This window comes from Myotis myotis, unplaced genomic scaffold (genome assembly GCF_014108235.1).
Source record: "Myotis myotis isolate mMyoMyo1 unplaced genomic scaffold, mMyoMyo1.p scaffold_m19_p_3, whole genome shotgun sequence".
In the NCBI taxonomy this organism is placed as follows: Eukaryota; Metazoa; Chordata; class Mammalia; order Chiroptera; family Vespertilionidae; genus Myotis; species Myotis myotis.
The window spans coordinates 209,163,228-209,183,999 of NW_023416335.1; the positions used below are offsets into that span (position 1 = coordinate 209,163,228).

Below are 20,772 nucleotides of genomic sequence, written 5' to 3' on the forward strand. Positions count from 1 at the left end.
TCAGCCCCGATGGCAGGCCAGGCCTAGGGACCCTACCCATGCACAACGATTATGCACAGGCCTCTAGTTGTTCTTACAAGTTTTAACATTTTCTTCAGTATCCCCTTTTTTTCTCTAGAAATGGAACAAAACATTGTATCCACTCAGTAGAACATTCACTCTTAGTGCCAGCTTTTTCTTCCTATGGTATGTCTCTACCTGGAATTTTAGGAACAACTTATTAATTATAGGCACTTTCCTCGAATGAGTAGTTATAAGAGGGCAAGAGTAAGTGACGCTTCTGGATCAGGTTATTATTAACAGGAGTTAGTTACTATAGTAACTAATTTTAAGTGTTCTCAGAATTTCATTTATGTGTGTGTGTGTATATATATGTGTGTGTATATATATGTATATATATATGTGTGTGTGTGTGTATATATATATAATCATGAGCAAAAAACTTATAGTAGCGCCCTGGCCGGTGTGGCTCACTTGGTCAGAGGCTGTTCACACATTGTGGTTCCAATTCTGGTCAGGGCACATACTCAGGTTGCGGGTTCGATGCTTCTCTCTTCCTGCCTCGCTCTCAAATCAGTTAAATACATACATAACTAAGTAAAATCTTAATAATAGCTAGAAAACTGGTGAGGGGAAATAAGGGCTTAAAAACTTCTTACAGGACATTATACCCTCATAGACAACATTGAGAACAAGCTTGTTGGAGGAAACAGTCTTTCCAATACTTGTTAATCATGGGTTCATCTCCCCCTATAAAAATATTACTAACGTAAACAGACCCATGTTTAGGGTATCACCTCTTAGAAGTCATATTGCCTTGCACTGTCGCTATTTACCACCATGAGGCACAGTTTGGAGGTTATCTCTTTTTAAAAAATATATATTTCTTTATTGATTTCAGAGAGGAAGAGAGACGGAGAGATAGAAACATCAATGATGAGAGAGAACCATTGATCAGCTGCCTCCTGCACAACACCCACTGGGGATCGAGCCCGCAACCCCGGCGTGTGCCCTTGGCCACAATCGAACCTGGGACCCTTCAGTCCACAGGCTGATGCTCTATCCACTGAGCCAAGCCGGCCAGGGCGGTTATCTCTTTTAAATTCCCCACCAGTGGTAGTGATTTTTAAAAACCATTTCAGGGCACATTTCCTTCCTGTACTTATTCATCTTTATCCCTAGAGTGTGCTGTTTCCTAGCATCTGGCACGATGCCTATGCAATTAATTCCGTGCACATAGCGAAGCACTCTAAAGATAATAAGCACAGATCATGGAAACACACCGGTCCCTGAAAACTCTTTTTCTTTTCTTCTTCTTCTTTTTTTTTTTTTTTTAGTGTTTGGAGTGATGGCACTGCCGAGATAGAAGCGATTCCCAAAATAATCCTACGCAGTTAGAATCGCTGTAGTTTTAAAGGCAATTGAACACAGCTATCATTTTTGCAACTTAAGGCATAAGTAACCAATATCACAACACCGTCTCAAGGCACAGTCCGTAAAGGAGCTGCTGTGCGACACTGCAACCTCAGCAGGACACCAGAGACTTCAAGAAAAACAACTCCGTGCAACGCTCAACCTTCCCCTCGTGACCAGTGCCCAAGTCCCGGCATTTACACTGCGCCCAAGACACACCCCTGGCGACTTGAGCGCGCAGGGCCCCGCTCGGCCTCTGCACTCAGGGCCCCGTTTCTCCACGAGCCCCTGCAAGTGGCCTCCCTTTCCCGGCCAAGGGAGCGAGCCCCAGAAAGAGGCGGCGACTCCGCGGGTGTCCGTCGCGGACCTGCCCACGCCTCCGCCCCGCGCCAGCTCCGGCCCAGCTGCCCCTCCGCGCGTCCCGGTGCCCACCCTCAACGGCCCTCGGGCCGGGGTCTCACCTCTCCACCCACTCCCTCAGGAAGCGCATTTCCTCGCTGTGCAGGACGCTCGGGTCCTGCTTACACATCTTCACGAAGGCCCGGAGCTCGCTCACTTTGCGGGGGTCCATGGCGGGGAAGCGGGGGCAGGCGGCGGCGGGGTTGCAGGGACAGGCGCTCCCTCAGCCACACCGTGTGGAAGGGGGCGGCAGCCGCGAGGCAGAACAGACTAGAACTTCCCAGGCCGCCGGCTCCGCCCACCAACGGTCTCGTGACCCCGGGTCCTTCGCCGGTTCATTCCGACTCCCCTTCACCTCTACTCCAGCGCACTAGTTAGAAGCTTCTAGAAGTGTGGCTGTTCGCGCCGTTGCCTGCCCCTTTAACGCACGCTTTCTTCCATTCTCAACTCCGAACCAATTCTCTGGGTGGAACAACTGGCTACATGGTGCTTCCCAGGAGGCGGGAGCGAGCAGCCCCTGCCGGGAGTCACTTAGAACCCGACGTTCTGTGACTGTGAGCGTTTAGTGGGGCGTGACGTCATGACGCCACCAAGGCCATCTGGGCAGAGCGGTGGTCAGCCGCAGCTCCGGCGTGACGTCAGCGTCTGCGCCGCCTCGGGAGAAAAGCCCGGCGAGCAGCACCGGCCGGAAGGGGCGGGTCGCTTGGCTCGGTTTCCTGGCGACGCAGCCCTGCGGGCCGCCGCTTTCCCCGCCGTCCTCCTCCTCTCCTTCCTGACGCGTGTGCGCGGCCGGCATGCCTGGGCTACTCTCAGCAGCTAAGCTGGTTCCCGCTGTAGCGAGCGCCCGCAGCCTCTCAGGTTAGACTCACCTCCCACTGGGTGTCCTCCACGGTTTGCTCCCTGCGAAGCCTGAGGCGCCCCAGAGGGATCCAAGTTGGTCTCAGGGCGATCGCTGGTTCGGCGGACCCTTCTGCTGGGGCCCCCACTCCGAAACCCTCCGTGCGCTCCTCGGATCTCTCTACCGGCCGCTCCCGGGAACGGGCGGGCCCTGTGTTCTCCCTCCCGTTAAGGTGTTCTGAAAGCTGAACTGACTGCAGGGAACCAAGTGTGGCCATCCCCTAGCGGGGCTGTCTTCAAAGTGACGTGGACCCAGAATTTGTGTCAGTTCTCTCGTTTGCTTAGGTGTCAGAGTGACTCCTTGTCAGCAGCTCTTGTTTCTGTTAGTTAACCTAAAATTCTGTTTTCGTGTTGTTAGGGAGTTTGATTTAAAAACCGGGTCCAGAATGTGCAACAAACATGGTTAGTAACACAAATCCTCTCACAAGAGGTAACGTTTGGAAGTATTCTTTTTGTGTCTGAACTCCCTGTTTGTAAAGACAAGGTGAAGAAGTCAGGAATAAGGGGGTCAGGTTTCTAGGGTGTATCTAGAGCAGTTGATCTCATGAACATAGAACTTGGTCAGTGAAAGCTGAATCATCTACGTTGCAGGTGCATCTGCCATTGGATCAGATTTCGGTTTTTTGGGCCGATGTGTGAACAGTGAGTGAACCCCAACATATGGTATTTGACATCAAAGCTATGTCTTGGCGTATGTTTCTGATTCTGGTAGTATACTTGAATTTATTGCAAATGGAATGGTAATTAAATCAAGACTTGCTCTACTTACTCTAAAAAATAAAGTAAAAGGTAATCATTGTCCAGTGCACAGACCTCGCTCCAGTTCTGCAGAAAGCTTTTCCTTCCGTGGGAGAGGGTGAATAGATGTGCAGTTAGTCTTTTTTTTTTTTTTAATTGAATTTTGGGAGTCACATTGGTTAATAAAATTATATAGGTTTCAGGACTACAGTACTATAATATGTCATCTGTATATTGTATTGTGTGTTCACCACCCCAAATCACAATTAGTCTTAAATCACAGAGGCCACAACCTATGATTTAGAGCTGGAACCATCCTTTGCTTGTGACTTTTTTTTGTATTTGTTAAGACTTTGTGTAAAACCCAATTAATCAAGGTTAGGACTAGATGCTTTATTATAAACACCAAGATCTTTCCAAAAGATACTATACTTCATTTTGCCTCAATAAAATACGTAAATTTAGCCACCTCTTATATTATCATTTTTATACTATATACATAGGCTTTTTGAATAAATGAGTGATCTACTTGGTTCTTCACAAGTCCATTAAGTTAGGGCAGAGATTCTTACGTTACTAACAGGGCAACTGAAACTGACACAAGCTCACAAGTAGCAAGTCAGGAACGTTGCCAGCTGGTCCTTTTTCTGTTAAATCACTGGGTCTTACTCTGGCTTAGTAGAGTCCTTTTGGAACTTTTTATTGAGCCACAATGACTACTAATTCAATAACCTTTGAGTTAGTAGTCATTGTGGATGAATCTCCACTTCCCTGGAGTTGCTCAAGCCTAGGCAGAGTGATAAACAATAGGTAAGTGACAGTATAGCAAAGAGTGGTGATAGAGCCTTGACTCAGGGGACATGGGAGCTCAAAAAGGGCACTAATGGGCTGTAAATCTTATGTTATTCCTGAGATTTTACTAAGTTTTAGAATTTGAAAACTCCTCTGACTTGAGGTGCTCATAAATAGAACTTTTAGTGTCTGTGGTGCTCTTGGTTGCCCTTTTTTAGAAAGGCTCTGGGTACAAAGTTTTGAGTACCATCATAGGAAACTTTCTCATCTGTGAAAGTCATACGGTTAAGAGTGTGATTTAATTGGTTGGTATATGCAAATATTAACACAATCCAGTCATTTGAGAAAAAGCAAAATAAAGCACTTAATGATGCATAAATAAGCTGTATTTTAAAATACTACATCTAAGATAAATATAAGACTGAGATGAGGAAGGAAAATATTGAAAATATTAAACAATAGCTTTGGCTGGGTTGCCCAGAGGATCGTCCCAATACGCCAAGGTGGTGGGTTTGATCTCCAGTCAGAACACATACAGGAATCAACAAATGCAGGCATAAATAAGTGGAACAACAAATGGATGTTTCTCTCTCTCTCCCTTCCTTTCTCTCTAAAATCAATCAATAATTTTTAATAAGAAAATATTAAAGAATCTACACTAATAAAAGAGAAAAATGGTAATTGGCGTACGGCGCTACCCTTTTCATTGGCTAATCAGGGCTATATGCAAATTAACTGCCAACTGAGATGGCAGTTAACTGCCAACAAAGATGGCGGCTAATTTGCATATGTAGGCACAATGCAGGGAGGCGAAAGGGAAAGCAGGAAGAAGCCCCTGCCACTGACAGTGATCGAAACCCAGGGGGGAGCTAAGAGGTGGGGGGCAGGGCAGAGGCAGCCCTGGGGCCGCCTTTGCCCTGCCCCCCAGCCAGAATCAGGCGCCTTTGCCTCCCTGGCCAGTGATAGCAGGAAGTAGGGGTGGAGCCAGCGATGGGAGCTGGGCACGGTCGAAGCTGGCAGTCCCGGGAGCTAGGGGTCCCTTGCCTGGGCCTAAAGCAGAGCCCACGATCACGGGGCCGCTGCTGCTGCGGGTCCCCGCTGCCCGGGCTGGACGCCTCGGCCAGAGGCATTAGGCCTGGGCAGGGGCGGAGCCTGCAACCGTGGGGAGCTGGGGGTCCCCTGCCCAGGCCTAATGCCTCGGCCAGAGGCGTTAGGCCTGGGCAGGGGCAGAGCGGGAGATCGCGGGGAGCTGGGAGTCCCCTGCCCAGGCCTAATGCCTCAGCCAGAGGCGTTAGGCCTGGGCAGGGGTAGAGCGGGATATCGCGGGGAGCTGGGGGTCCCCTGCCCAGGCCTAATGCCTCGGCCAGAGGTGTTAGGCCTGGGCAGGGGCGGAGCCTGCAACCGTGGGGAGCTGGGGATCCCCTGCCCAGGCCTGACACCTCTGCCGGAGGCATCAGGCCTGGGCGGGGGGCTGGGGGTCCCCTGCCCAGGCCTGATGCCTGGGCCAGAGGCATCAGGCCTGGGTGGGGGGCGGAGCCGGGGATTGGAGGGATATGATGGTCCCCTTGCCCAGGCCTGAAGCCTGGGTCAGAGGCGTCAGGCTTGGGCGGGGCGTGGAGCAAGCGATCAGAGGGAGATGGGGGTCCCCTGCCCAAGCATGATTCCTGGGCCAGAGGCCTCAGGCCTGGGCGGGGGTCAGAGCCAGTGATCGGGGGGAGATGGGGGTCCCTTGTCCAAGCCTGACACCTCTGGCGGAGGCGTCAGGCCTGGGCAAGGGGCCGATCCTGCGATTGGAGGGTGATGGGGGTCAATGCCTGAGGGCTCCCAGTATGTGAGAGGGGGCAGGCTGGGCTGAGGGACACTCCCCCCCCCCCCCACACACACACCCAGTGCACGAATTTCGTGTACCGGGCCCCTATTAAATAGAATAATTTTTAAAGCCTATTTGCAGTTAATTCACTCAACAAACATTAATTGAGCACCACATATGAGCATTGAGCCCAAAAAGTTTTTACCATCACAAGAGACAGACAAATAAAAGCAAGTAATTGTGATACAACATGAAATTTAATCATAGATACCCAGTAGTGGGGAGAAGGAAAAAGTGATGCATATTCTCTGGAAGCAAGGAGGGGCTAAGCAGAAATGTGGGCATGCCTTTAAAAATTAGGAGATAATTGATTTAAGACACCCTAACCTGTTTGGCTCAGTGGATGGAGCATCGGCCTGTGGACTGAAGGGTCCCAGGTTCAATTCGGTCAAGGACATGTTGTGGGCACATCCCCAGAAGGGGGTGTGCAGGAGGCAGCTGATCGATGTTCCTCTCTCATAGATGTTTCTAACTCTCTATCCTTCTCCCTTCCTCTCTGTAAATCAATAAAATATATTTTTTTTAAAAAATAGTCACCAGCCTGGCTGTTGTGGCTCACAGGTTGAGCTTCGACCCATGAACCAAGAGGTCACTGGTTCAATTCTCAGTCAGGACACATGCCCGGATTGTGGGCTCAATCCCCAGTAGGGGTCGTGCAGAAGGCAGCTGATTAGTGTTTGTCTTTAAAAAAATAAAAAGACCTGAAAGAAGGCTTTCGCCAAGCAGACTAGAGTAATGGAGCTATCCTGGCAGAATGAACATGCAGAGGCACAGAACTCATACAGAATGGGTGTTGCAAAGCTTTGCAATTGTTAATAAGCCTGGAGAAGCCTTTTTTGAAATACATTCCCAGGCACATTGATAGGTTTTACACCAACATAGTTCTGTGGCATAAGTACAGGGAATGCTGCATTTCACAGTGCCCATTGTAAACCAAGTCTGGGTCTCTTTAAGGGAAATGTATTTGGCAGTAGTAATTTGCAAAATGTATTTGACCATGGAGCCCTTTTTCTGTGGTGAGTCTTGAACTGGTATCCCTTGGAGCACATTTTGGAAAAACTTGGGCTCAAGCCTAAGATGTGTAGGAAGAGGGGATAGAAAATCAAGTTGAGAAAGAAGCTGATGGTTAGTGCCTGGAAGACCTTGTATATTATGTTAAGAAACAATGAGCAGAGCCCTGGCAGAGTAGCTCAGTTGGTTAGAGTATCATCCATATACACTAAGGTTTAGGGTTCGATCCTTGGTTAAGGCACATGCCCAGGTTGTGGGCTGGATCCCCAGTAGAGGGTATGCAGGAGGGCAGCAATTGATGTATCACTATCACGTTGATGTTTCTCTCTCCCCCTTTCTCTCTCCCTAAACATCAATAGAAACATATTTTATAAAATAATAAAATAACCTAGGCTTTTATGATTTTACTAGTAGCCCGGTGCATGAAATTTGTGCACATTAAAAGTGAATTAATTATAGGAAATATTTTAATATTGCTATTTGCCCTTTCTTTATAATAGAAGTGTCAGAAATGAAAGAAAATTAGTAAAATGTATATGAAAATCTCCTTCCTGTCAGAGTCTGGGGGCGTGCCGAGGGACCAGAGTTAAGTCCCCACCTACCCGCACGTGCCTCAAAATTGCGTGAGACCCAGACCAAGCCAGCCCCACTCCCATTGGGCGAGACCCAGACCTGGCCGGCCCCACCCCTCTCAAGCCCCGCTGGGCAGGGGGCTCAGCTTCAGGTCCCCCGTCAAGCCCCACTGGGCTGGGGGGGCGCAGCCTCAGGTACCCCGTCAAGCCCCTTATGATCAGTCGTTATGGCGTGACTCCGTGATGATCATTTGCATATTAGCCTTTTATTATTATGACTAGAGGCCCGGTGCACAAAAATTTGTGCACTCGGGGAAGGGAGTCCCTCAGCCCGGCCTGTGCCCTCTTGCAGTCTGGGACCCCTCGGGGGTGACCACTTGCTGGCTTAGGCCTGCTCCCCGGGGGATTGGACCTAAGATGGCAATCAGACATCCCTCTGGCAGCCTGGCAGCCCTCGGCAGATGTCCATTTGCCAGCGGGGAGCATACCTAAGCTGCAGTCAGATATCCTTAGTGCTGCTGAGGAGGCAGGAGAGGCTCCCACCACCACTGCTGTACTGGCAGCCATCAGCCTGGCTTGTGGCTGAGCAGGGCTCCCCACTGTGAGAGTGCACTGACCACCAGGTGGCAGCTCCTGCATTGAGCGTCTGCCCCCTGGTGGTCAGTGTATGTCATAGTGACCAGTCATTCCCAGTCTTTCTGCTGTTAGGGTCAGTTTGCATATTACCCTTTTACTATACAGGATAGAGGCCTGGTGCACGGGTGGGGGCCGGCTGGTTTGCCCTGAAGGGTGATCCAGATCAGGGTGGGGGGTCCTGCTTGGGTGCCTGGCCAGCCTAGATGAGGGGATGATGGCTGTTTGCAGCTGGTCACACACCCTTCAGGGTGGAGGTCCCCACTGGGGTGCCTGGCCAGTCTGGGTGAGGGGCTGAGAGCCATTTTTAGGCTGGTGGGTGACTGAAGCTCCCAGCCTCTTTTTTTTTTCTTTTTTTTTATTCTGGGATTTATTTACCTTCTATAGCTGCCACTGGAGCTGAGAGCTGGCTCCAGCTCTGAGGCCCAGCTCCAGCTCTGAGGCCGCGGCTGGCTGAAAGCAGGTATCTGGGTTTGTTTGGCTTCTATAATTGAAACTCTGTTGCCATCACTGACGCTGTAAGCACTGAGCCCGCTGGCAGCTGAAAGCAGGTATCTGGGGTTTGTTTAGCTTCTATAATTGAAACATTGTTGCTTCCGGAGCTCAGAGCTGGGCCGTGGCGGGGGGGAACCTTGGCTTCCTCCACCACTGGAGCAAGCAAGCCTCATGTTTGCTTCAGATGCGTGGCTGCCATCCGCCATCTTTGTTGGCAGTTAATTTGCATATCCTGTTGATTAGCCAATGGGAAGCGTAGCGGAGGTATGGCAATTACCATGTTTGTCTATTATTAGATACTAGAGGCCCGGTGCACAAAAATTTGTGCACTCGCGGGGGAGGGGGGCCCCTCAGCCCGGCCTGTGCCCTCTCGAAGTCTGGGACCCCTCAGGAGATAACGACCTGCTGGCTTAGGCCTGCTCCCGGGTGGCAGAGGGCAGGCCCAATCCCTAGGTGCAGCCCCTGGTCGGACTCAGAGCAGGGCCGATTGGGGAGTTGGGGCGCCGCCCCCTGTCATGCACAGAGCTGGGCGGATTGGGAGGTTGCGATGCCACCCTCAGTCACGCTCAGGGTAGGGCCGATTGGGGGGTTGGGGCACCATCCCGTCACACTCAAGGCAGGGTCGATGGGGGGGTTGCGGCGCCACCCCGTCATGCACAGAGCAGGGCCAATCAGGGGGTTGGGGCACTGCCCCCTGTCACTCACAGAGCAGGGCCTATCAGGGGGGTTGGGGCTCTGTACCCTGTCACGCAGAGAGCAGGGCCAATTGGGGTTGGGGCGCTGCCCCCTGTCACGCACAGAGCAGGGCCCATCAGGGGGTTGGGGTGCCACCCTCTATCACCCACAGAGCAGGGCCGATCAGGAGGTTGGGGCGCCGCCACTCTCACACTCAGGGCAGGGCCGATGGGGAGGTTATGGCTCTACCCCGTCACACACAGAGCAGGGCCCGTGGGGGGGGGGGGGGTTAGGGCGCCACCCTATCACACACAGAGCCGCAGGGTGATCAGGTGTTTGGGCACTGCCCCGTCACACTGATCCCGGTGCCGGGAGGCCTCGCGGCTCCGCTGATCCCAGTGCTGGGAGGCATATTGCTCTTTTACTATATAGGGTAGAGGCCTGGTGCACGGGTGGGGGCCGGCTGGTTTGCCCTGAAGGGTGATCCAGATCAGGGTGGGGGGTCCTGCTTGGGTGCCTGGCCAGCCTAGATGAGGGGATGATGGCTGTTTGCAGCTGGTCACACACCCTTCAGGGTGGGGGTCCCTACTGGGGTGCCTGGTCAGTCTGGGTGAGGGGCTGAGGGCTGTTTTCAGGCTGGCGGGTGACTGAAGCTCCCAACCACTCCTTTTCTTCTTTTTTCTTTTTTTTTATTCTGGGCCAGCTTTAGCTTTGAGGCTTGGCTCCAGCTCTTACGCCTCCGCTGCTGAAAGTAGGTTTCTGGCCTTTGCTTACAATGTTGCGATCCAGCCCGGCAGACTAAAGGAGGTTTCTGGGGTTTTGTTTAGCTTCTATATTTGTTACATAGTTGCTTAGAGTTGCAGCTCAGAGGCCTGCAGCGGCAGTTGGGGAACGTTGGACTCCTCTGTCACTGAAGCAAGCAAGCCTCATGTTAGTTTCAAGCTGCCTGGCTGCCGGCCGCCATCTTGGCTGGCAGTTAATTTGCATATTGCCCTGATTAGCCAATGGGAAGGGTAGCGGTCGTACGCCAATTACCATGTTTCTCTTTTATTAGATAGGAGGATTTTCTGAAAATAAATTTTAGTGCTAATTGTCACCAGTCCCTCCTATGGAATAATGACCTTTCCTTCTCACCCACCTACCAACTTAAAAATCAAACAAAACAAATCTTACACTACTATAAATCATTTAAAAATAGTAGAGCTCAGCCAGTGTGGTTCAGTGGTTGACTTGACCCAGGAACCAGGCGGTCTCGGTTGGATTCCTGGTCAGGGCACACACCAGGCTTGATCCCAAGTAAGGAGCATGGAGGAGGCAGCAGATGGATGATTCTCTTTTATCATTGATGTTTCTATCCTTCTCTCCCTCTCCCTCTTTTTGAAATCAATAATAATAAAATATAAAAAATAACAGATATTATAATTTTTTTCTGGTTTCCAAATTTGTTGCACTGCTAAATAGCACTGAACTTTCTTTTGCCAAAGATGATTGGGTTTTAGTGCTGCTTGATTATTTGCTCCTATCCTTTAGTTACATTAAAATTTAATTATAATAATTATATTTCTAAGAACAAAAAGATTTAAATTACATCAATAGGTCTTATTGCTTAAAAAGGAAGACTTCAGTGACAAGTAACATGAAGGATACAAGTCAATGCAGCATTTCTTTCCAGGTGCTTAATAAAATTAAGAGTCTCAAATGTAGCCCATCCAAAACTTAACACCTGCAGCCCTTTTCTCAGATAATAGCAACTCCCTGCTTCCAGTGGCTAAGGCAGAAAACCTTGACTCTTACCATATTCAGCATCCAGCCTGTTAGCAAATTCTGTTTGGCCCTACCTTTAGAATGTCCAGAATTTGACCACTCTTCACCCCCACCACCCTGGACCAACCTACTACCATCTCTTGCCTGGATTGTGGCAATAGCTTGATGTCTCTGCTTCTATCCCTGCATACTTTGGGCCTCTTTTCAATGCCAGCAGCCAGAGTGGGCCTTTTTAAATTTGTAAGATTATGTCACTCTTCTGATCAAAGCCTCCAGTGGCTTCTGTCCCACATATAATAACAAAGTCCATGCTGTGATCTAGCAAACCCTGCATGACCTTTCTTACTGCATTTACTTGCTCTTTTAATCGGCTACCACTGAACTTCTCCATTTTCTCAAACAGCTGCCTTAAGAATGTTTCATTTGATGTTCCTTCTGCCTGGAGTTCTCTCTTACCAGGTATACACATGGCCAACTCCTTCACTCTTGACTCAGATTTAACTATCACTTTTCTCTGGCTATTTTAGCTAAAATATCAGCTCTTGGCCTGGCTGGTGTGGCTCGGTTTGGGTGTCCTTTGCACTGATAGGCTGCCGGTTCAATTCCCAGTCAGGGCACATTCCCAGGTTGCTGGCTTGATCCCTTATAAGGGGGCTTGCAGGAGGCAGCCAATCAATGTTATGCTCTCACATCAGTGTTTCTCTCTCCCCCCTCTCTTTATCTCTAAAAATCAATAAAAGTATTTTTATTTCAACTCTCATACTTCAAAACCCCATACCCTTCCCCTACTTTATTTTTTTCCTTAGCAACTATGACTAACATCATATATACTTAATATTTGTTTATTGTTTCTCTCCAGTCTGTGACAACTAAGATTTTTGCTCTTTGTTCATTATTGTACCCCAGGTATCTAGAACACTACTTTTTTAAAATATTGTTAAATGAGTAGAAGCAATAGGGTAAACTATATTTTGAAAAATAATTGAAGGAAGCTAAGAAGTAATAATGTTGATATTAAACTAAGTTCATTTGAAAGAACGTATTCAAACATTTAGCTCAAACCACTTGCTCAGTGTCTAATGTGTCTGTAACTCATCTATCTTCTATCATAACCCTAAATTATAATGCTAAAGGTGGTATTTTAGAGTACTGTATCCGTAGATCCTGTGTACATACTCAACAAGAAAATAGAGCCTTGCCGAAACCGGTTTGGCTCAGTGGATAGAACGTCGGCCTGCGGACTGAAGGGTCCCGGGTTCGATTCTGGTCAGGGGCATGTACCTGGGTTGCGGGCATATCCCCAGTAGGGGATGTGCAGGAGGCAGCTGATCGATGTTTCTCTCTCGTCGATGTTTCTGACTCTCTGTCTCTCTCCCTTCCTCTCTGTAAAAAATCATTAAAATATATTTAAAAAAAAAAAAAAAGAAAATAGAGCCTTGACTGGTGTGGCTCAGTGATAGAGTGTGGCCTGCACGCCGAAGGGTCATGGGTTCAATTCCTGGCCAAGGGCACATACTTGGGTTGCAAGTTTGTTCCCTGGCCCGGTCTGGCGTGTACAGGAGGCAACCAATCAATATGTGTGTGTGTCTCTGTCTCTCTCTTCTCCTCCCTCCCTTCCACTCTCTTTAAAAGTCAGTGGGAAAAAATAACCTCAGGTAAAGATTAACAAAAAAGGAGGAGAACCAAGATGGCGGCATAGGTTAACGCCGGAGTTTGCTGCTTTGAACAACTACTTCAAAAGTGAAACCAAAAAACGGAAGGGACATCACCCAGAACCACAGGAACGCTGGCTGAGTGGAAGTCCTACAACTAGGAGGAAAGAGAAACGCATACGGACACTCAGAGGGGGCGCAGTGCTGAAGTCAAATTCTGAGGTGCGGAGTGCGCGGTTGGCGTTTTCAATCGGGAGGGAGTCGAAGACTCTGAGCTCCAGATCCGGGCGAGTCTTTAGGGACCCAGACTCAAATGGGAGAAGCGGGACTGTCTGGCTTCGGTCAGAGCGAGTGCAGCTTTCTCTCTGAGCTTTGCAGCGGGTGCTGGGACTCAGAGAGGCAGAGCCCCTGGGGACAGGACTGAGAGCCGCCATAACTGCTCTCTCCGGCCCACCCTGTTGATCCTGTGCGACCCGCCCCGCCCAAGCCCTGCACAGAGGCATTTGCCAGATAGCCTCAGGCAAACGCCAGGTTAGCACCTCCCTAGAGGACAGAAGTTCTCTCACTGCTGACACAGCTGATTCTCATAGCCACTTGGCCTGGAGGTCAAACCCTCCCTGGAATTAGCTACAACAATCAAGATTTAACTATAAGACTTCAAACAAAGACCACTAGGGGGTGCACCAAGGAAGCATAACAAAATGCGGAGAACAAAGAAACAGGACAAAATTGTCAATGGAAGATATAGAGTTCAGAACCACACTTTTAAGGTCTCTCAAGAACTGTTTAGAAGCCGCCGATAAACTTAATGAGATCTACAAGAAAACTAATAAGACCCTCGATCTTATATTGGGGAGCCAACTAGAAATTAAGCATACACGGACTGAAATAACGAATATTATACAGACTCCCGACAGCAGACCAGAGGAGCGCAAGAATCAAGTCAATGACTTGAAATGCGAGGAAGCAAAAAACACCCAACCGGAAAAGCAAAATGAAAAAAGAATCCAAAAATGCGAGGATAGTGTAAGGAGCCTCTGGGACAGCTTCAAGCATACCAACATCAGAATTATAGGGGTGCCAGAAAAAGAGAGAGAGCAAGATATTGAAAACCTATTTGAAGAAATAATGACAGAAAACTTCCCCCACCTGGTGAAAGAAATGGACTTACAGGTCCAAGAAGCGCAGAGAACCCCAAACAAAAGGAATCCAAAGAGGACCACACCAAGACACATCATAATTAAAATGCCAAGAGCAAAAGATAAAGAGAGAATCTTAAAAACAGCAAGAGAAAGAAACTCAGTTACCTACAAGGGAATACCCATACGACTGTCAGCTGATTTCTCAACAGAAACTTTGCAGGCCAGAAGGGAGTGGCAAGAAATATTCAAAGTGATGAATACCAAGAACCTACAACCAAGATTACTTTATCCAGCAAAGCTATCATTCAGAATTGAAGGTCAGATAAAGAGCTTCACAGATAAGGAAAAGCTAAAGGAGTTCATCACCACCAAACCAGGATTATATGAAATGCTGAAAGGTATCCTTTAAGAAGAGGAAGAGGAAGAAAAAGGTAAAGATACAAATTATGAACAACAAATATGCATCTATCAACAAGTGAATCTAAGAATCAAGTGAATAAATAATCTGATGAACAGAATGAACTGTTGATTATAATAGAATCAGGGACATAGAAAGGGAATGGACTGACTCTTCCTGGGGGGGAAAGGGGTGTGGGAGATGCGGGAAGAGACTGGACAAAAATCGTGCACCTATGGATGAGGACAGTGGGTGGGGAGTGAGGGCGGAGGGTGGGGCGGGAACTGGGAGGAGGGGAGTTATGGGGGGGAAAAAAAGAGGAACAAATGTAATAATCTGAACAATAAAGATTTAATTAAAAAAAAAAAGATTAACAAAAAAGGAAACTAGAAAGTTTCCTATTTGGAGTGATTCACTGATGGACTAGAACAAATGAAATAGAAAGTTTGGTCTGGCGTGTGCAGGAGGCAACCAATCAATATGTGTGTGTGTCTCTGTCTCTCTCTTCTCCTCCCTCCCTTCCACTCTCTTTAAAAGTCAGTGGGAAAAAATAACCTCAGGTAAAGATTAACAAAAAAGGAAACTAGAAAGTTTCCTATTTGGAGTGATTCACTGATGGACTAGAACAAATGAAATAGAAAGTTTCCTATCTGGAGTGATTCACTGATGGCCTAGAACCCTGTTTGGCAAACTGCGGCTCGCGAGCCACATTCGGCTCTTTGGCCCCTTGAGTGTGGCTCTTCCACAAAATACTGACTTCTGCACATGGGCCACGAAGTTTCAATCGCACTGTACGTGTGTGCCCGCACGTGGTATTTCGTGGAAGAGCCACACTCAAGGGGCCAAAGAGCCGCATGTGGCTCGCGAGCCGCAGTTTGCCAACCACTGACCTAGAACACATGATATAGCCAGGTTGCTCTGAGGAATCCATGGTAAGTCTGGCCTTTTTTTTTTTTTTTGTGGTAAAATACATATAACATTTACCATGTTAATCATTTTTAAATATGCAGTTGTGAAGCAGATCCCCAGAACTTTTTCATGTTGCAAATCTGAAACTAAACCAATTAACAACTCTTTCTTTCCCCTCCCCCTACTCTCAGGTAGCCATGATTCTTCTTTCTGTTTCTATGAATTGACTTTAGATACCACAGATAAGTAGAATCATAAAGTGTCTTCCTATGACTGGCTTATTCACTTAGCATAATGTCAAAAAGTCCATCCAGGTTGTAGCATATACCAGATTTCCTTTCTCTTTATGGCTGAATACTATTCCACTCTATGCCTGTATGTACAGGTATTTTATGTATTCATTAATCGATTGACATTTGGGTTCGTTCTACTTCTTGGCTATTGTGAATAAGTACTGCTGTGACATGGCTGTACAAATATGAGTCTAGCTATTTTTAACTTAAAATACTTTATACTTTAATTTTTAATTTATAATGTCGCCCTAACTGGTTTGGCTCAGTGGATAGAGCGTCAGCCTTGAGACTGAAAGGTCCCGGGTTCGATTTCGGCCAAGGGCATGTACCTTGGTTGCGGGCACATCCCCAGTGAGAGGTGTGCAGGAGGCAGCTGATCAATGTTTCTCTCTCATCGATGTTTCTTACTTTCTATCCCTCTCCTTTCCTCTCTGTGAAAAATCAATAAAATACATTTTTTTAAAAATTTATAATGTCTTTAAGTTCTGTGTCAAATGCTCTACCTCTATCGGAAAAAAAGTCATTTCATGAATAATTATATAATCTGAACCTGTGTGTCTCAATACAGTTTTAGTTCCTAATGCTATACATATTCCAGAAGTTTGTATAGTAGTTTTAATTAAAAGGAAAATAATGAAATAGATCATAAACTATTAAAAGCCTAATATATAAACATTTAGCTCAAAAACAGAAGGAAAATCATCTTTGCCACTTTCCACATTCTTAATATAATTGTCACCATAAATACATCTTTTTCAGGCATACCTCCAAACAACCACTGACCACAATCCTGCTGATTGTGTTAATCATAAGTCTTACTCTAGTATTAAACAAAAGTTACCTACAAAACTGATTAATCAAAACACAAAGAGTCGTGTTCCAAATGTTATATGAACATAATGTGTCTGAAGAGCCAATTTAACGATTCCTTTTGGTTGACTTCTTCTTGTGCACTTCTTTATGCTTCTTTTTTTTCCTCTTACCACCTTCTTTGAATCCTGCTGAGAAAACAGAGGGATCCTTGTTGCTGGTGACCCACGGTATACGTTGCTCATTTCCCACACAAGTGTATTGAGGCACATATTTGGAGCTGTAGGACTTCGGTGAATAATTGTCAAGTGACTGTCTTCTCCACCTATGCTCTGCAAAGCCCTCTTCATCTAACACATCGTTTATAATGAGGAAGGACCCTAACTCGCCCTCATCTTCCCCTTCTCTTTCCTCCTCATTCTCAATAATTCTGCTTGTATTGGTCTTTCTGCCATTAACAGTTTTATATGAAGTAAAAGATGTGTAGTTGTCCATCCCACTGTCATCAAATGCCAGGGAAGAGAAAAAATTAAGGTCTTCTTGGCCCAGTGAATCATATGGTGTATATCTTGTGTCATATTCATAAAATCTCTCAAAAACTGGATGTTCACGGGAGGTAGAGAAAAAGGATCTTGCACCTCTGTTTCTACTTCTATAGGAACTTCTTGGACTATTTAAAAGGTCCTCAAGTGAGTCTTCAAAGAAAAGACATAAAAATGAGTCCCTTTCACCAAAAATTTCTGTAAAGACATCATCTGGCTTAGGGAATGTGAAGCCATATTCAAAAGAATCATCAATATTACTTCCGCCTTCGCCATTTAATCCTTCTTTGCCATATTTATCATAAATGTCCCGTTTTTCATCATTTGATAATACCTCATACGCTTCAGCTACTTCTTTGAATTTTCTCTCCGCTTCTTCTTTATTTTCTAGATTTTTATCAGGGTGCCATTTAAGTGCCACTTTATGATAAGCCTTTTTAATGTCTGCACATGAAGCATATCTCTGCACTCCTAGAACTTCATAGTAATCTACCATGTTTTAACAAATCGTTGGAAGGGGGTGCCCTGGGTAGTAAGAACCGTGGTTTCCTCTCCGTGCCGGCTCTGTTGGTGGTGGTGGTAGAGTGACTGCAAATAGGCACATTTTTACATTGAAGACAATGTTGCTGTGGGTCACTGCTAGGAGATGATAGGGTACTGATTGTGTGGTAAGCAGAGTTACAAGCTTATGTCAGAGAGGGCTGCATTATGGTGTCATCCGGGGGTTGGGGTAGGACTTGACCTTCTCAATGGAGCTAGTCCAGAGTCATATCAGACCGCCCTGAACCCTCTGGATGATTTCTCCTGTATTTCTCTGGAAGCCTCAAACAATACCTCATAAATCAGTGGGACCTGTTGTTACTGGCCACAGCATGCTACTTGCATAATGCGACCTCTAGGTTACTAAGTCTTAATAACTTACTTCCCAGTGCTTGCATGTTTTGGTTTGGAAAAATGAAGAAGTCTAAAAAACATGTAGTTAAAGATTTTGAAAACTGTGTTTATGTATTCAATACATATTATTGAATGCCTATTTTGTGCAAGGCTCAGTTTTAGCCACTGGTAATAACAGTATTGAATAAAAAAAAAAAATGCCAGTTTTCATGGTGTTTACATTATCATAGAGTACAATGAATAAATGGGAGATAATGTGATAAATGCTTCCTGTCTAATAAAAGAGAAACATGGTAATTAGCGTATGACCGCTACCCTTCCCATTGGCTAATCAGGGTGATATGCAAATTAACTGCTAGCCAAGATGGCGGCTGACAGCCAGGCAGCTTAAAGCGAACATGAGGCTTGCTTGCTTCAGTGACGGAGGACTCCAACGTTCCCCGCCTGCCGCTGCAGGCCTCTGAGCTGCAACTCTAAGCAACTATGTTACAAATATAGAAGCTAAACAAAACCCCAGAAACCTGCTTTAGTCCCTCTGGCTTCAGCCAGCAGGATCGCAACATTGTTTCAAATACAGAAGGTAAACAAAGGCCAGAAACCTACTTTCAGCAGCGGAGGCCCAAGAGCTGGAACCAAGCCTCAAAGCTAAAGCTGGCCCGGAATAAAAAGAAAAAAAAGAAAAAAGGAGCGGTTGGGAGCTTCAGTCACCCACCAGCCTGAAAACAGCCCTCAGCCCCTCACCCAGGCTGGGCAGGCACCCCAGTGGGGACCCCCACCCTGATCCAGGACACCCTTCAGGGCAAACCAGCCGGCCCCCACCCGTGCACCAGGCCTCTATCCTATATAGTAAAAGGGTAATATGCCTCCCAGCACTGGGATCAACGGAGCCGAGAGGCCTCCCGGCACTGGGATCAGTGTGACGGGGCAGCGCCCAAACCCCCTGATCACCCTGCGGCTCTGTTTGTGACGGGGCGGGGCCACAACCTCCCTATCCGCCCTGCTCTGTTCGTGACAGGGGAAGGCGCCCCAACCCCCTGATCATCCCTGCTCTGTGCCTGATGGGAGCTCCCCAACCCCATGATCGCCCTGCGGCTCTGTGTGTGACAGGGTGCGGCACCACAACCCCCTGATCAGCCCTGCTCTGTGTGTGACGAGGTAGAGTCATAACCTCCCCATTGGCCCTGCCCTGAGTGTGAGAGTGGCGGCGCCCCAACCCCCTGATCGGCCCTGCTCTGTGGGTGATAGAGGGCGGTGCCCCAACCCCCACCCCACGGGCCCTGCTCTGTGTGTGATGGGGTAGAGCCATAACCTCCCCATCGGCCCTGCCCTGAGTGTGACAGTGGCAGTGCCCCAACCCCCGATCGGCCCTGCTCTGTGGGTGATAGAGGGCAGCGCCCCAACCCCTTGATCCGCCCTGCTCTGTGTGTGACAGCGGGCGGTGCCCCAACTCCCCTATCGGCCCTACTCTGTGCATAACAGGGGGCAGCACCCCAACCCCCTGATTGGCCCTGCTCTGTGCGTGACAGGGGGTGGCGCCGCAACCTCCCCATCGACCCTGCCTTGAGTGTGACGGGACGGTGCCCCAACCCCCCAATTGGCCCTACCCTGAGCGTGACTGAGGGTGGCATCGCAACCTCCCGATCTGCCCGGCTCTGTGCATGACTGGGGGCAGCGCCCCAACTCCCCAATCGGCCCTGCTCTGAGCCCGACCAGGGGCTACACCTAGGGATTGGGCCTGCCCGCTGCCACCCGGGAGCAGGCCTAAGCCAGCAGGTCGTTATCTCCCGAGGAGTCCCAGACTTCGAGAGGGCACAGGCCGGGCTGAGGGGACCCCCTCCCCCCGCACCCCCGAGTGCACAAATTTTTGTGCACTGGGTCTCTAGTTTTAAAATAAAAAGCGTGATGGCAGAAATCTACCTTCGATTGGTTTTAGAAGGCCTCTGAAGAGATGACATTAGAGCTGTATGATCTAGTATAGTAGCTACTAGCCATGTGGGTGGACATGTTGGTTTTTTCCACTTTTGACCCATTATAAATAAAGCTAGCATTCATTTCTAGTGAGAAGCCAATTTGGGGTGGGGTGGGGAGGTGATAATGCGTCAGATTTACTTTTTTTTTTTTAATATATTTTATTGATTTTTTACAGAGAGGAAGGGAGAGAGATAGAGAGTTAGAAACATTGATGAGAGAGAAACATCAATCAGCTGCCTCCTGCACATCCCCTACTGGGGATATGCCGGCAACCCAGGTACATGCCCTTGACCGGAATCGAACCTGGGACCTTTCAGTCTGCAGGCCGACGCTCTATCCACTGAGCCAAACCGGTTTCGGCTAGATTTACATTTTTAATGTGTCTGCTGTGTGGAGAATCAGTTGTATGTGGGAAAGTTAGGATTAGAAAATCCAGGTAGATACTCTCACTCTCTCCCTCTCCCTCCCTCCACCCTACCCTTTCATTCTCTCTAAAAATCAATTTTAAAAAATCCAGTTAGAAGAAAACTCGACCAAAGTTGGTTTTCTTTGGGGACAATTTAAATTATCAATAGGCTAGGCCTGAATTATAAAGATGTATTCCTGGCTCATTTTATTGTCTTAGGAAATTCCCTAAGATGATCTGTCTCTATTTCTCCTCCTCTATATGTTGTTTTCTTTTTCATGACATTTATAAACAACTTGTTTAAATGATATTCTAATGACATGGAAAATAATAGTATAAATTTCTAGCCAGTCTTTCAAGACCATTTGTCAGCTTTGAATATTTTTTACTTTTTGTTTGTATACCACTTGACTAGAAGTATTGCAGAACTCTTAAACTCAAATAATTTCAATTCTCTCCAGTATCTGTACTTACATGTATGTATGGTATCCATGTGA

General features: G+C 47.6%; 3 protein-coding genes across 11 annotated transcripts in view; 1 reads left to right on the forward strand and 2 right to left on the reverse strand.

Moving 5' to 3' along the window:
* The window catches only part of ST13 (ST13 Hsp70 interacting protein), a 32,898-nt gene extending 30,580 nt beyond the window's left edge, over positions 1-2,318 (reverse strand). The window contains exon 1 of the mRNA XM_036301752.1: positions 1,875-2,318. Coding sequence (XP_036157645.1) covers positions 1,875-1,984 — 110 coding nt within the window. The 5' untranslated portion in view covers positions 1,985-2,318. The remainder of the gene's footprint in view (positions 1-1,874) is intronic.
* Positions 2,319-2,492: 174 nt separating this feature from the next.
* XPNPEP3 (X-prolyl aminopeptidase 3) overlaps positions 2,493-20,772 on the forward strand; it is a 48,069-nt gene continuing 29,789 nt past the window's right edge. For 4 of the 9 annotated variants that reach the window (XR_004966391.1, XR_004966390.1, XM_036301745.1 and 1 more), the window contains exons 1-2: positions 2,495-2,670; positions 3,301-3,351. Coding sequence is in view for 5 of the 9 variants with exons in the window: in XM_036301745.1 (XP_036157638.1) it covers positions 2,607-2,670; positions 3,301-3,351 (115 nt within the window). In the remaining 4 variants the exon portion in view is untranslated. Of the gene's footprint in view, positions 2,671-3,300; positions 3,352-20,772 lie in introns of all 9 variants that reach the window. The other 5 variants (XM_036301751.1, XM_036301750.1, XM_036301749.1 and 2 more) reach the window with 4 other exon arrangements.
* Positions 16,571-17,500, reverse strand: DNAJB7 (DnaJ heat shock protein family (Hsp40) member B7). The gene has a single exon (XM_036301753.1). The coding sequence runs from the start codon at positions 17,498-17,500 to the stop codon at positions 16,571-16,573; it is 930 nt and encodes a 309-aa protein (XP_036157646.1).

Coding starts and splice junctions, on each gene's coding strand:
- DNAJB7 (XM_036301753.1), bottom strand. CDS start 17,500: ATGGTAGATTACTATGAAGTTCTAGGAGTGCAGAGATATGCTTCATGT.